At 42.3% G+C, this 15,606-nt stretch overlaps 2 protein-coding genes across 3 annotated transcripts in view; one reads left to right on the forward strand and one right to left on the reverse strand.

The window, feature by feature from the left end:
• Nucleotides 1–3,740, reverse strand: part of TSPAN8 (tetraspanin 8) — a 232,306-nt gene extending 228,566 nt beyond the window's left edge. Inside the window, exons 1-2 of the mRNA XM_060025243.1 lie at nucleotides 3,638–3,740; nucleotides 79–159 (exon numbers count right to left, since the gene is read on the reverse strand). The gene's annotated coding sequence lies outside the window, so the exon portion shown is untranslated. The remainder of the gene's footprint in view (nucleotides 1–78; nucleotides 160–3,637) is intronic.
• LGR5 (leucine rich repeat containing G protein-coupled receptor 5) overlaps nucleotides 3,131–15,606 on the forward strand; it is a 119,552-nt gene continuing 107,076 nt past the window's right edge. For both annotated transcript variants that reach the window (XM_060025241.2, XM_060025242.2), the window contains exon 1: nucleotides 3,131–3,639. In XM_060025241.2, the coding sequence (XP_059881224.1) occupies nucleotides 3,428–3,639 (212 nt within the window). In that variant the 5' untranslated portion in view covers nucleotides 3,131–3,427. The remainder of the gene's footprint in view (nucleotides 3,640–15,606) is intronic.

A 15,606-nucleotide genomic window follows, 5' to 3' on the forward strand; every position in this document is an offset into this window, starting at 1 on the left:
CCATTCTTATTTTCAACCCATATGATTTTCTATGTTTTAAGGTCTCCAAGACCTTGAATTTCATCAGGTCTCACTCACGTATTCATGCTTCCTGGACTTGCAGGTTTTTCCTGAGCATCCTTGACTGCAAGTGATCACAGATAAATCCTTCCTCATTACCTGAAGCAACAAGACAAAACAAAATTGATTGGTTCACCCAGTTGGGAAGTGATGGAGTAGAAACAGCTTTAGATCCAGATGTTTAAAAGAGGACCTTAGGATTTTGCTTTTCTCCTCACTAATGCTTATGTTCAGTTCCTGGTGAGCTCTCTCCACAAGGGAGAATGACAGCTCCCTTGAGCTCCAGGCTTCCTTGTCCTTAGAACTCACGAAGCCAGAAAAGAGCCTCTCACCCCAGAGTAAATGACAATCCCCCAGATGGATTCCGATCGCTCTGCTTGGGTTATATACTTACCCCAGGGGCAGGAAAGTGGGGCTACGTGATTGACAGCTCTACCAGAATCACCTAAAGTTTGGGAGGTAGTTTCCCAAAGGAAAAGTGTGGAGTGCTCTTACCAAAAAGAAAGAGGAGAAATGTTGGGCATGTGAAAAATAAACAAATAAATAAGTAACAGATGTTCATTACACCTGGCTTCATCCAGCATAGCTGTCTTTCTTCCTTGTAATTGAATCAGAAATCCCTCTGCTTTACATGAATTTGTGAACAAGCTTCAATTCCTGAACAGAAGAGGAAAGGCACTAACACAGGTTGAAAATTTACTCTGCTCTAAGGCAAGTTCCAGAGATTTTCACATCTAGAACTACCTAGGTAAATAATCCTCCTCCTTTACAGAGACTTAGACAGGCTCATTCTGTGCTTCTGATCAAATGCCTAAAACTGTCAGACCTAGATTCAAATCCAGTTCTGCCCGATTCATTCCACAACCAAAGTGCTATGCTCTTTTTGGAACCCTGAAATCATAGAAACTGTTGACAAAAGCCCTCTGTAAGATGATGGACACAACCATATCTGTATGCCTGTGTTGATAAATCAGTCAGTCAATAAATATTTGTTAAGTGTCCACTACCATGAGTCCATTGTATGAGTCCTACAGGTAAAGACAAGTGGCCTATTCCCTGTCTCCAAAACTATCACAATAAAGTTGGGAAAACAAAACAGATCAGCATTCAAGAAAACTTTAGGGCTCAATTATGTGGTATTTATAACATACACTTGCATTGAGATTCCTGGGATTCCTGTGCAGAGTCTGCTCCTCTTAGATTGCAAGCTCCATGAAGAGAGGTAACTTGCCTCCCTAGGTCATTGCTGTATCATGATTGTAGCTATTCTACAAAGATTTGTTGCTTGATGATTAATCAGACTATAGTTACAGGAGGTTTTACAGAAAGAGGAAGTCTTGAACTGCTTACTTACAAAATAAGTAATCTTATTATCTAAATCTTAAATTATCTTATAATTATAAGATATTATAAGATATTATCTTATAATTATCTTAAATTATCTTATAATCTTAAATCTGGGGATAGGTTTTTTTAAAAAGGGTAGGAAAATAGGTAATCAGTAGGCATTCTATAAATGTGGAAGGAATGGCTGGGAGAAGCAAGAATAACGTGAGAATAAGCAAAGGGATGGTAATGGACGCGATGTGCAAAGGGGCAAGTGAAGGACCAGGACAGAATTAGGCACTGCACTGATATCCAGAAATCAGGGTTAACTCACAGTTTTCAGCAGCCACTGTCAAATCTTCCAAAATCTCTGGGCTGCAGGATCTTTATTTGCAAAATGAAGAGAAGGGAGTATATAAAGCTTAGCCACCTTCTCCTTCCATCCAGTCCAAAGAATCACAAGCTTGCTAATGATGGGATTCACCATAGAAAGGAGCATGTTCAGAATACTGATTTAGGTCCAGGAATCTATCTATTTTTTCAAGTTCCACAGGTGGTTAGCCAGCTTTGGGGATCACTTTTTAAATGAAGGAAAGTAAATACACGCAAAGAAAAAAATCTTCCCAACTGTAAACTTCAGAAATTTATATGGGAAACTCAGCAGGATGGAAGAAGATTAAGAGAGGCCTTAAAAGCCATAAGGGTTCTCCACCTTCATGAAGCAAGGAGACATTATGCCTGGAGTGAAAACTGTACATTTTTGTAAGTTGAAGTGGCAGGCTTGGGCCTTAACTTCTTTCAGCCACTCACTCAGGTCTGCAGACGTCAACTGGCTCCTCACCGAGGCCTTTTCTCCAAGAAAGCCCTGAGTCCTTTTCCTCCTTTCCCCTGCGGGTTCCCTGCAGGACACTTTTGAAGAGTGTGAGAACACGCATTTTGCACTGGCAATGGTTCTCACACCTGGGTGGGACTGCACTTACTTAGAAAACCCTGGGACACTTAGGATGAAAAGGCCGCCGAACAAAAGCAAACACCCATCTATCTGTCTGTCCCGCATTGCTTTACTAAAGGTGACTGACTTCCAGAGGATCCTAAATCACTTAAAAAAAACAGTCCCTTCGACTTCTTACCCCGTGGATTAGACAGAATTGGAGTGCTTGCTCACAAGCTGTATTTACTTAGCGATTAGCCCAGCGTTTCGATTTTAGGGCAAAAGCGAGCCAGACAGGGCGGCTTGAGGTAAGGATCAAAAAGGCCACCCATCCTTCGCCTGGGGACGCCTGCCTCCTTACCCTGTTAGTGTAACTGTTTTTCTGGATTGAATTGTAGTCTTTTTTTTTTTTTTAAGCACTCCATGTAGTCCCTCCATTATTTGAAGTGTTCTTAGAGGAAGCGTGCTGCATCCCTCAGCCCCTGCGCGTCTGTCTGCGTCCGTCTGAAGCAGGTCCCTTTCGGCTCTCTGATCTGGGTCGCCAGGACGCGGGAGGGAGTGGGGGTGGGGATGGGGGTCCCCTGCCCCTCCTGAGGTGCTGAGCGCCGGAATCCGCGCCCCGGAGGCAAAGCTCGAGCGCTGAGAACTCGCCTGCACCTCGCGCCGCCAGCCGCCTCCAAGCCGCGGAGTCGGGAAAGGAGGGAGGGGGTCGGAGGAGGGAAAGTGGGGCCAGGCGGGGGGTGCCTGGGAAGCCGGGCTGCGCTGACGTCACTGGGCGCGCGATTCGGGCTGGAGCGCTTTAAAAAACGAGCGTGCGAGCGGAGATGCTGCTCCACACCGAGCAGGCCGCCTGCAGCAGCAGCGCGCACGGCCCCCGCAGCGGCTGCAGCCAGGGCGCTCCCGAGGCCCGCGTGGCGGCAGGGGCACGGCCGGGCCCCGCAGCGCTTCTCCTCGGCGCCCCCGCCGGGGGCCAGGAGCGCTGCGCCCCGCGCTGTAGGCGCCCGCGGAGCCGCAGAAGCCCGCCGAGCTGCGCCTGGCGCGCCACCGTCCGCCGCAAGCCCGACGCTGCCCTCCCGCCGCGCCCCGCTCGCGGCCCCCTGCCCGGGCACCATGGACACCTCCTCGGTCGGCATGCTCCTGGCCTTGCCCGTCCTGCTCCAGCTGGCGGCCGGGGGCGGCTCGCCGAGGCCGGGCGCGCTGCTGCGGGGGTGCCCCGCGCACTGTCAGTGCGAGCCGGACGGCAGGATGCTACTCAGGGTGGACTGCTCCGACCTGGGGCTTTCGGAGCTGCCCTCCAACCTCAGTGTCTTCACCTCCTACCTGTAAGTGCGCCTCCACTCCGCTCCGGAAAGGGGACAGAGGGAGGAAAGGAGGCGGGCCCTAGGCCAGGCTGGGGGCTCCTCGGCTCCCGCCTGCTCTGGAGGGGGCGGGCGAGTTTGCAAAGGGCGTCTTGGCCAGGCGTGTTTGGGCCCCTGGGAAATGCACGTGTCTCGGGGTAGCACGCCCGCACTTTCTGGGCCCGCAGAGAAGCGTCTTCAAGTGCAACCCGGGAAAGCGCTAGTGCGCTGCAGCTTTGCGGTCCAGCTCTAGGCAGGTCGCCGCGCGAATTCCTCTGACTGGAGGCATTTGCCTGCAGTGTGGGCATTTGTGCCCCTGAGCCTGGAACCCAAGGGCAGGCTTCCCAGTTGGTCCCTGCCCCAACCTCCCCTCCTTGTCCTGTCGCGTTCCACGAAGAGATGGGCTGTAAAAATTTCCCCAAAGGAGAACTCCAACTCGTCCAGCTCCAAAGGAATTTACTCTGCATCTCTTGCACAGTCGCGTGATGTAACCTTTTTCTTTTCTTTTCTTTTCTTTTTCTTTCTCTCCCACCGCCCCCCCCCCCTTTTTTTTAAATGAAGTGATTATAATGTGGCAACCACAAACCCGATAAGAGCTGCCGGAACGTTATCTTTACCTTTGGCTGCCCGAGCCGCCCTTTGAAGTGCCCGCGGCCACGGTGTAATCTTTAACCATCTCCTCCTCCGGGGGAGGAAAGGGAAGTGGGCTGAAGGCGGCGGGGCGGGTAAACAGCGGCGCAGACACCCAAGTGGAGACCTGAAGCTCTCTGTCATCCCTCGGGGATCCTCCCAGCCCGTCGTCCCCCCACCACAGACTCCAAACCCCAACTACGGAGACGAGGCAGCGGCTCATTTCATAATCTGGTCTCTGGAAAATCCAGGCCCGGAGGGTAACAGGTGGTCGGGTGGATGTGGTGACCCAGGAGGAACCCGATTCTTGGGAACCAAGGCGACAACTCTCCATCGCCCTGTGGAGAATATGGGGCTCGCTTCCTTCGCGCAGAGAGACCAGGGGTCGGGACCACTCGGGAAAAGGGGCACTCGTGGCCACAAGGTTACACGTTTAGGTTTGAACTCGAGGCACTGCGGTGAGCCCACCCCAAACCCTGGCAATCCCAGTTTCGGCTTCTCTGATGTACCTTGGCAGGAGTGAGTTGGGATGTTTGTGAACTCGGTCTTTCCTCTGTTTAGTTGTTTTCTGGAGGGAAGAAACATGAAGAGGCTTGCACAACGCTTTACACTAGATAGTGATTCTTTTTCTAGAGACAGAGTGAGGAAGGAAAAAAAAAATTCTTTTTTACTTGCTTTGATTTTGCGTTGAAAGGGAGGGATTATCCTGCTAGATTTTAGTGTTAGTAGACGGCAGTCCCTTCCTCACCTACCATAAAACTATTTTGGCTGCTTTCCCTATCTGAAAAGTTTATAAACTTACTCTATTTCCCCACCAGGTTTCCCTTCAGTGGCACTTAATTGCATGGTGTAGTGATATTTTTACAGTGATGGAAATCTGCTCGCCTAAGTGATCATTCTCTAAGAATTCACATTTCCTCCTCCTAAATAACTATCTGTACTATGAAATGTCTGTACTATTCATCTCCAGTCTCTGGGTTTAACTGCTAAACTCAGTGTTTCAAGAATCACATATTCTCCTGTATCGTGAATTTCTGAGAGCGGATGGCAGTTGCACTTAAGAGCCTAGAACTATTCTTCCCTATCATCCTGAAGAAACTGGCCATACACGAGGGAGTTGTGCATTCCCCCCAAACATTTACCTATTTAAATAATACACTTGTTAGAAAACTTGTTTAAGGACACAGAAAATAAATGTCATGACTTCTTTTCTCTCACTCATTTGTTAGGCTTCTGTTACTAAAAGTTGGTGTAAGTAAAATACTGCTTCAAATCATTTCCCACATACCTCAAATGCAGTTAACTGCATCCTCCATGTGCTGGGGAGATCTGACTGCCACTGTTCCCTATCTATCATTATGGATAACCCCTTGGAGTTAAGATACCATTAGGAAGTTAATTGTCAGCTTTTTCTCGTGCTATTTGGTGACAGCCTGTATCCTGGCCTAAGGGGAAATGTTCTCATTGTCCTATAAAATATTAAACTCAGAGTGTCTGTGGAAAGTGTCACAGTGAAATGTCAAATACTTGCATCTAATGGTTAACATTTCAGGGAATATGAGTGCTAAGTGTAGAAATCAGTCCTGAAGTAAATAACCAAACTGATGTTCTTCGTGATGGGCAATTTCAGAATTGGTCTCCTTATAGAGTACAAAATGCCAGAGGCCATCGGATGCCCTGCCTTGGTGGGTTGAAGGGTTTGAGGTTGGGGGTTTTGTTTTGACAACCTCAGGAACTCTGTGCCGACATTAAGGGTAGATGGTGCCCTCTTTTGGTTACACCTAGAATTAAGCGACCATTTCTCCTTCACTTGTGCACTCACAACCTGAAAGAGAAATCTTTATTTACTCATATTCAAATAAATAAGCATGTGCTTTACTGGTTGTATTATTTTAAGAGATAACTTCATTTTGCTCTTAAATGGGAACACGAAGTTACAGCCCCGCTCCACTGGGGCCCAGTGGTAATTAAGCTTTGATGAGAAAGTTGCAGTATGCAAAGACTGATGTGGGTGAAAGACCAGACTACTATCTTTTATTGTTTGTAATAAGTTGCCACCATTTCTTTGAGTGAAAATGTTATCTCTTAATCTTCCTCCTCTCCCCAGAAAAGAACAAGCATTTCATTTTCTTCAGACTGATGGTGGCAACTTCCAGCTGTACACGTTTGGCAAATACATCTGCCACAATCTGATAACGGGCTAGTCCAACTCGTAGGTAAAGAAAGTTTCTTCAGTCTCTTCATAGAAGGTTAGAGCTGTTTATGTACAGCTTTAGAATCTTTCTTCCCCAGAAAAGCTAAGTCTTAAGCCAGTCCAAACATTAACTCTCTTTTCTTACTGAACTGCATTCTCCAGTGGATCTGTAATTGGACCACTGAACATGCGTGGTATAAACACTGGAAATTTTCAATCTTAATCTCTCTCTCCCTCCCTCTCTCTCCCTCTCTCTCTCTCTCTCTCTCTCTCTCTCTCTCTCTCTCTCTCTGTTTCTCTCTTCCAGTGATTATGGGCTCTGATTTTACAACAGGGGCTAATAAAGCTCACTCAGCAGAAAACAAGGAACACACCAAGGTTAAGACATAAAAGCAGACAATAATTATTTCCAACGTTTAGTGCATCTCAACCTAGCAGTGGTGATCTGTCAGAAAGAAGTAGTGCTAGCATCTAATCTTACTATAGGTAAGTTATTTTAATGCATCAAATGTGGACATTTTTGCTAATAAGTTCTTAAAAGTAAGCTCCCTATACTACTTTGATGTATCTTTCATCCAGTTAGTGTGGCATCCAAATAGAAAACTAAATCCTAATGAATATCTTACTATAGTAAATATACTTTTCTTTATTGATCTAGAACAGCCATTTTATTTTTAAACGAAAACTGAGTTTTTCCCTGCTATTGCTTAAAGACATGAACATTTCATCCACAGGCAAATTTATGTCACATAAACTAAAGGAACCAAGAGAAAGATTTTTTTTATGTAGTTTGGTTACTTTTCCATATGTAACTTTGTAACAAAATTTAATTTTACACATAACTGGTAAAACTAGTTTTAATTTAAAAAACCAATCAAAAATCTCAATTATAACTAATTAAGGATGCCCTGGTGTCATACATGTGTTCTAAGCACTTAAGATACGGTTTCAAAATTAAAGAAACTTTTCAGACTCTTCCTTGAAAATTATTTAATATATTTCTACTTCTCTTCAAGCAAAGAAAATTATTTTAAATGAAGGAAAATTTTGTACTTTAGAGATGGTTACAAAAGCCTTAATTGTTACAACAGTTTAGGTCAGTTGCAAAATTCATAGTTTGCTCTACAACCTACGTGCAAAATTCGTTAAAAATATCATAATATCAGTGACTTTTCTGCGTTTTAATGAAGTTCTTTCTTTTTCTTCAGGATGCCCGGGTTTTCTTAGTAGTGTTTTTGTTATGGGGGCAATTATTGAAACTAAGTGACTGAGTTAGTCTGAGTGATTTCTTTTTTAAGTAGTGGCTCTGATTCAAACAATTTTGTGGTGTAGATTTAGAATAAATATTTTACTGAATATGTTCAACATGTGCACGGCAGAGTTTTTGTGACAATAATGAATTTTTACATACGGTAAGCATGATCCTCAATCAGATCTTCGATCTTTTTTCCCGTTACACATTTGCTTCGAAGTAAAGGCAGAGTTCTGATCTGCAACGAAAGGTGGCAGTCACAAATGAGTTAGAAGATTGGAATAAAAAAATAACCTTTGTAATTAAATAAAATTATACTTTAATAATGAAACCATTCCCACTTGGATGTGCTTTAAAAAGTTCAGAAACACAAAACTAGTCTATAATTTCTCAGAGTTTTTAACTGAACTGTTTGTTTTTAATTTCCAAAACATGTAACTGTCAAAAGCATAGACATAATAACCAAGTAAACAATTAACTATCATAAAATTAGAGACATTGCGGAATATTTATAGTTTTACAACTGATACCTAATATCTACTTACCTTAATAAAGCATTTTATATATTTGTTCTATTGAATGTATACATTTAAGTCATTTTAGCTATAAATTTAAGTATGTTTCCAATTAAACCAAATCATATGCCATAATATAGAAATGAAAAACAGTAGTGAGTGCTGCACTGAGCAATTTTGTGAAGTAATTCTTTTGGTTTTGTTCAGTTATTTATATAAATTTAGAATAATGCTAAATGGCACATTTCCTTGTAAACACCCACAAGTGGATATTTCTGGTAAATTGAATTCTTCATGAGAAGGCAAATTCCTTCCTATGAGATTCAACCTCCTCACTCCTGGTGCAGTGTTTTCCTTTATACAGTCTCATTTTGTAGTAGAAAAATGAATCAGACTGGCGTTAGAGCCACCACTGATATATTACTTACCAAGCTGATAATTTAGTCCTATTGCTATTTTTGACGTACCTTAGGATTTCATTTGTTAAACTACCCATGAGTTCCAACCTACTACAACTCTTTTATTCCCAGATCTGTCAGCTTCGATATACAGTTTTATTCAGTCATTATAGACGCCAACTACATGCTCAGTTTCACCCATGGAACTCCTTAGCTCTGGGAAAAGGAGACATTGCATAGGCTGTGTGGTGGAATTTTTTATAAAAATTTTCATAATTCAAAATTAATTTGGTTCTCCATAGGTGACATGGTAGGAAACAGGCTCATTCTTGAAATCTCTGGCATTTTCTCCCACCTCTTCAAGTTAATTTTTTTTTTTTTTTTACACTGATTGAGCCCAGTGGAAATGCCTTATTTGAAAGTGGTAGGTAGAAGAACGTTGATCATTTGATTTCACAATATGGAATAATGTTATCTAGTAGTAATGCTAAAAGACTGTTAACAGGGTGTTCAAATTAGTAGGTTAACTTTTTTTCCTTTTTTTAATTAAAAAATCTTTAATTTTAATTGAGATATAATTGATGTATAACATTAGTGTCAGATGTACACATAAAGATACAATATTTGTATCGAAAATGATAGCCACGATAAGTCTAGTTAACCTCCATTAACCACACATTGGGTTAACTATTTTTAAAATGCTTCGTAAGCAGGAGTACTTCCTCATACCCTCATTCTCAGTGTTTAAATCTGGGATTGAAAAAGCTGGAATTGACTTTAAAAGTATGCAAAAGAACCAACCATTGTCCATGAAACCATCTTCCTTAAAAACAGATGGAATAATTCTCCGGGAGGTAATGATGGACTGTCTTTCCTTCAGGGTTTATCTTCCTCACTAGACTGTGAGCTCCGCCAGGCTAGGAAATTTTCTACTTTATTTCCCAAGTGCCCACACCAGTGCCTGGCACAGAAGAGATGTTCAGTAAATACTTGTAATGTTGAATTGAATAGAATTGGCTGAACCAGCTGCTGAAATCCCAGTGGCTAAAAGAGCCCAGAGAAAGACAGACGAGAACTACTTGTCTGCAAGTAAGAGAACAACACAAGGCTACTGGTATCCCACAATTATGGCTCAGCCCCATTGGAAATACAATTAAATTGTATTTTGCTTAAATGATGCCGTGACTTGTTTAACAAACACACCAGAATTTACATGTCTAAATTACTTTATTATTGTAATGACACTAATTATAACAGCTGACGTTTATACTGTTCTTCCTGAGTGCCAGGCATTATGCTGCTACTTTACTCAATCCCACATCCCACAACAACCTTTTGACACAGGTACTATTATCATCCCTATCTTGGGGGGCCCGTTAGCTTATTGCAAGGCTATTTCCATTGCTCAAAATGTTTGGGGGGCCTCTTTGAAATTATCTTCAGGGCCAGTTTACCAGAAACACAAGAAAACCAGCCTTCTAATGTTTAGCTATGCCTCATAGTAATTGTAATTGGTGCTGAAATACTTCTTCTTAGGAACACAGTTTATGAAGCTCTAATACCACAAATATTTCTTCGAGGAATCCTGGGAAATGCAGTTTTTAGTTTTCAGTAAAAGGAGAATAATATTATATAGCTTAGGGCCAATCTTTTAAGTTTAGTAGATACCTTTTCATATATCCATTTTCTTACTACCACAAAAACTATTTCTCTTGTCTCCAAGTCGAAGATAAATTGTGGTAGTGCCCAAGTATTATAAAGAGTGATCAGCTGACTAATAACTTCCAAATTAAAAATGAAACTTCTTTTTTTTTCTATGACCAGATCTATGTGTCAAATAAAGTAGCCGAATTCTTTGGAACTATTTGTCAATTCAGAGAGACATGAACTTTCTTAATAGGCCAATTTTATTTAAGTTTGTATTTACCTTTAAAACTGATGAGATAAGATGAAGTGACACATCATTTATTTGATTGAGAATGGAGAATTATTTCAAAGTTTTATCTACTTATCGATCACTCTGTAAGCTCTGCACAGTTTAACAATTAAGCCAGTGATACAGACTTCTGTGTAAATAAGAAATCTGGATAAGTCAGAGAAAAGTCCCTTCCTTCAAACAAAGAAGAACTTTTCCTGAACTATCCATTTAGTTTCTTCAGTCCTTCAGTTCATTTGCTGCTGTAAACCTATGTGTTAATCATTTATTGTATTACAAAGTCAACATGAAAAATCAATAGCTGGCCAATTAATTATAAAGCATATTCAATGTAAAGAACACCTCCTCAAGGAAGAACTGATGTTTAGAAAATTTAGGTTACATTGGGATATAATCTCTAAAAGCTCTTACAACAGTACACTCAACTGTAGTTTTCTGTGAACATTAATCATTTAAAATTATAGCAGATACAAACTATTCAGTACTATATATAAAATAGATAAACAACAAGGTCCTACTGTATAGCACAGGGAATTATATTCAGTATCTTGTAATAAACCATAATGGAAAAGAATATGAAAAGGAATATATATGTAAAAAAATTATTCAGCAATCCCTAACTTTCAAGTGTCTCATTTTTAACATATGCACATTTTTTCCATGTTCATTTTGCCCTTCTTGGCTTCAGAAGGAGTTTGATTTCATCTCCTAATGAAGACTGTGATGGTCAAGGGGAAAGAAAGCCATCTCTCATGCACACACTAACACACACACAGCAACACACCAATAAGAAACAGTTTCCTTTGTGCCACTTGCTCGGTGGAAATGATACATAACATTGACAGGGCATGGCAGTGGAGAGCCAACCCTTTTAAGGGGAGACACCGAGGAACTGGCTGTGAAGGCACCTTCAGTTAGCTTCAGAAGCTGCAATGCAGAAGACAATTGTTCTGGCAATGGGAGCCCAACTCCAGCTGGGAACGCGTGCACCGAGCTGACCTTCCTCGTCAGCCTGCCAGCTGAGATTAAGCTTTCCTCAAGTGGTCCCTTGTTAGCCCAAACTTTTCCCCATTGTTGCTCATCTTTCACAACTGGAAGCCAAGTGTTTCAAACTGTTACTCAATTTGGCAGCCAAATTCCTTTATTTCCTCCTTCCACCTCCTTTTCTGCCTCTCTCTCTCTGTCTCTGTCTCTCTGTCTGTCTGTCTCTCTCTCTCTCTCTCTCACACACACACACACAAACACACACAGAGTGATGACGAACCTTACATGCACGCCTTCCTTTCCAAAGTCCACACTAAGAAGAGAATCTAAGAATTTTTATGTTTTGCTAGAAAAACTAGTAAACACTCTTGTGCTCCTTTTTTTCTTGAAACCTTGATTAAGTAGAACAGGGACCTCTACAAAAGATGTCTCTTTGCAAAAATAACCTTCCTTTGATCAAAAAAGCCACAAAAGTGTACTTCTCGGGAAAGTAGAAAACCACACATGATCTCAAGTGGAAAAAATATAAAGAATTTGCTGATTTTTTAACCTTAGCACGTAACAAAGATATTATTTTAAAGTTGGTTGGTTAATGTGGGCTGTGTTAGAACTTTCATTGTGTTGTGTTTGGGTTTACCCAATGTTATTTTAATGAGTTTATTGGTTCGACACACAAAATACCACATGGCGCTTGAAGTTTTTAGGTTATAAATTTTCTTGTGAGGCACTTATTTGAAGGAACTCTGTTACATAATCAATTGGTCTTTAAATCTATCAGCACAAAAATAACCTTTCACTTTTTGTATACATATACGGTGAAGATTATTTGATTATAAAAATTTCCATGGAAGGAGCTACATTCCTTAATCATCTATTATGTGTATATATTAAGATGTTCACAATAAACATTTATTTCACAATGTTTGTTGAATGAATCTACAGAATGAGTTTGGAGTCTTCTAGTAAAGACTGAAATAAGAAATCTTCCTCTTTATTTTCTCTTCATACTTCTTGTCCTGAAGGGACCCTTAGCAGACCTGCTTGCATTTAGCCATAGATGTACTCTATAATTAGTAGTGTTGTCTGCCCAATAGAGTAAAGCCTAGAAAAATATGGCAAGAGAGATGGAAAGGGTGTGTGGAAATCTGCCACCCAAGAAATAGCACAGGCAGAACAGAGAGACAGTGAGACCTCCGCTAGGCATTCAGCCCCGGTTGGTACATTTCTCCTGAGTCTGTCCTTATTCTTCTCCATCCCTCTCTTCCAGAGAGTATCAGAGGAGGACTGGAAGGATGCATTTTCCTTATCTCAGACACTCTACCCCCCAGGGCTTCAATCTACAAGACGAAGGGAAGTTTAGAAAGAAGAGTCTTGGGGATTAAAGTTATCAACTCTTAAACGCACTGAAATCGGGGTCTTTGGTTTTAACTTGGGGAAGCCACCATCCCTGTGGCGGGAGACCCGAACTCACTGAAGCCCCCATCCCCCAGCAGCTGTTATTCTCCAGGGCTCAGTGCAGCGGAGTACAGGAGGAAGTTCAAGATCTTTTTTCATTGAGTCTTCAAGCTCGGCTAGCAAAAGGAAATCCTAGTTAAACCAGATTCTCCCAGGGTGTAAGCCTATCTCATTTGAAGATCTCAGAAGTTTTAGCAGCATGATTAACTGAGAGCAAGGATCCACCTTCCAACTTACAGCTGCTGGCTTGACCATAAAGTCCACTGCCCCAGGGTCTTGTAATCCTGAGAAGTGTTAGGTGGATATGGTCTGGTCCTGAATGACTATTACAGAGTAATTTGAAGCCCCCTTTGCCTTAGCTGTAGAAACTCCTCAGAACATAGTTAATTGTATAATGGGAAGAGAAAGGCTAATTTTGGTAGATTTATGTTAATTACAGTAAAACCAATTCAGAGCTCGCACTAATAGCTAACTACATTTAGAGTAAGCTCTACTGTAAAGAACTAAAAGGATAATCTTTTATCCACAAATTACCAGAATGACTAAGCTGTATACCTAAGGTCACGTTACACAGTGCAAAACTGAAATTTAATCATGATTGCTAGAGCATTACCCTAATTGTGCAAATAAGTGGAATTAAAATCACTTAGATGGGTTGCAGAGGTTTTCGATGAGTCAAAAGCTATGTCTACCCATAGGCTTTAGAATAGAAAAGACCTTGGAGATGACCTAATCCAACACCTTCATTTTCACAGATGATGAAATTCATGCTTATAAGAGGTAAACAACATACCCAAAAATCACATAACTGACAAGGATGGAATTGGAACCCAAGTCTCCCAAAATCCCCGGTTGAATGCTCCTTCTTTCCACCTTTTCGCTCCAATGCCAGATACTCAAGTGAATTCTAAAACTCCCAGTTACTTTTCTAGATATTACCAAGTATCCTGTTGCTTATGCATATTATGTGTTCATATCTAGGTATGTGCCTGAATCTCGACCTGATAAGATTTTGGCCCACTGTAGATACAGATAAAGTGTCTCTGTATCACCTAAAAAATCCGTAAGGCAGAGAGAAGCAATCAGATTTCGTTTGAGGAATAAATAACTAACTTCCCAAATTTCAGTTCATAGTCTTTAAACATGTCTTTACTGTAACTTAAACTTCACTTGGGACTTTAATTTGACCAAATTCAGGTAGCCTTCTTGTCTCTTGTATCTGTTCCCTTTCTCCCCTAGCACTGAAATTGCATTAATTCTGGCTCTCCTCCCTTTTTGCCTGGATAACTGTGGCAGTCTCCTATCTTGGTTTGCATAGACCCCCAAGACACACACACTCCCTGCCACCCCACGAGTTTGTCCAAGACGAAATTCTGCTCACGTCTCCCATACATTCAATCCTTCAGTGGTTTCCTGTGGCTTTCACGGTAGCGTTTAACTCCTTAGTTTAACCCACAAAATCAACTTGTCTTGCCTCATCCCCCACTCACAAACCCTGTTGCCAGTCCCCCCTCCCCAACCCCCCACGTTCTCTCCTCTCCAGCCATATCAAACCACATCCTGCAGTTTCCATGTCTCAGGCCTCCCCAGGTGTTCACATGTGTTGGTCTCTGCTTGGAATGCCTTTCTTCTTTTTCATCTTTCCAACTTCTATGAGTCTTTCCATACTCAGTTCAAACATCACCTCCTCCAGAAAGCTTTCTGTGACCCACCATTTTCAAAACCTGTCTGATGCTCCCACATCGTCCTGAGCTCAGGCTGTCCCAGCACTCACCACCTGTGATCACCATACTTGATCTGCTTGTCTGTTTTCACTACTGGACTCTATACTCCCCTTGAATTGTAGATTTTCTTGGACCAAAGAAGAAAGGAGTCTCACTGGATTAGAACACAGAATCCCTAGGTACCAATCATGGTTTTCATTTTCTGTACTTTATGATGCTTTGCTATCTTGGGGCCTTGCTTACCCAGGAGGGACTGCCTCGCCCAGGGCTATCCCTGGAGATAGCAGCGACTCCCCCTGCAAGTGCGCCTTTCATGTGCAAACCAAGCAACCCAAAGCCCACACCCCCAACCTCCTTCTTTATCAGGCTCTTGCAGGACTCTTACACACTAGGTCAATATTTCCTGCCCTAATCACCCCAGGGCCAGGTACCAGATAACTCGGGGCAACACCTACACCCTGAGCCTGATGACATTATTCAAACTAGCCAATTCTAAGTCTGCCTGTCCCACCCATTCCTTCCCACGGAAACCACAGTAAAGGCTCCTGCCCCTGCTTTCTTCCCTCTCCTTCTTCTACCCACCATGTGGTCCTGCATGGCCGATGTGCCCCCCTGATCTTGGCTACTGTGAACGGCAAACCACCTTTTCAGTAGCAGTCATCTTGTGCTCTATAGGCAATACTCTACCTGAATAACTTTAACACCTACATCTTCAAACACCCTTTGCCCCTGCATGCCTGTGCCTGGGCAACTTCAAAAGCCGTTACGGCCGGGGCACACTTAAGGGACAGTCAACACCATTTTCCCTCTCTAGGGGACACTCTCTGTTCCCCTAAACTCTACGTAAGGCTCGCACATCATCCA

The sequence above is a fragment of the Delphinus delphis genome, chromosome 11 (assembly GCF_949987515.2).
Source record: "Delphinus delphis chromosome 11, mDelDel1.2, whole genome shotgun sequence".
Lineage (NCBI taxonomy): Eukaryota > Metazoa > Chordata > Mammalia > Artiodactyla > Delphinidae > Delphinus > Delphinus delphis.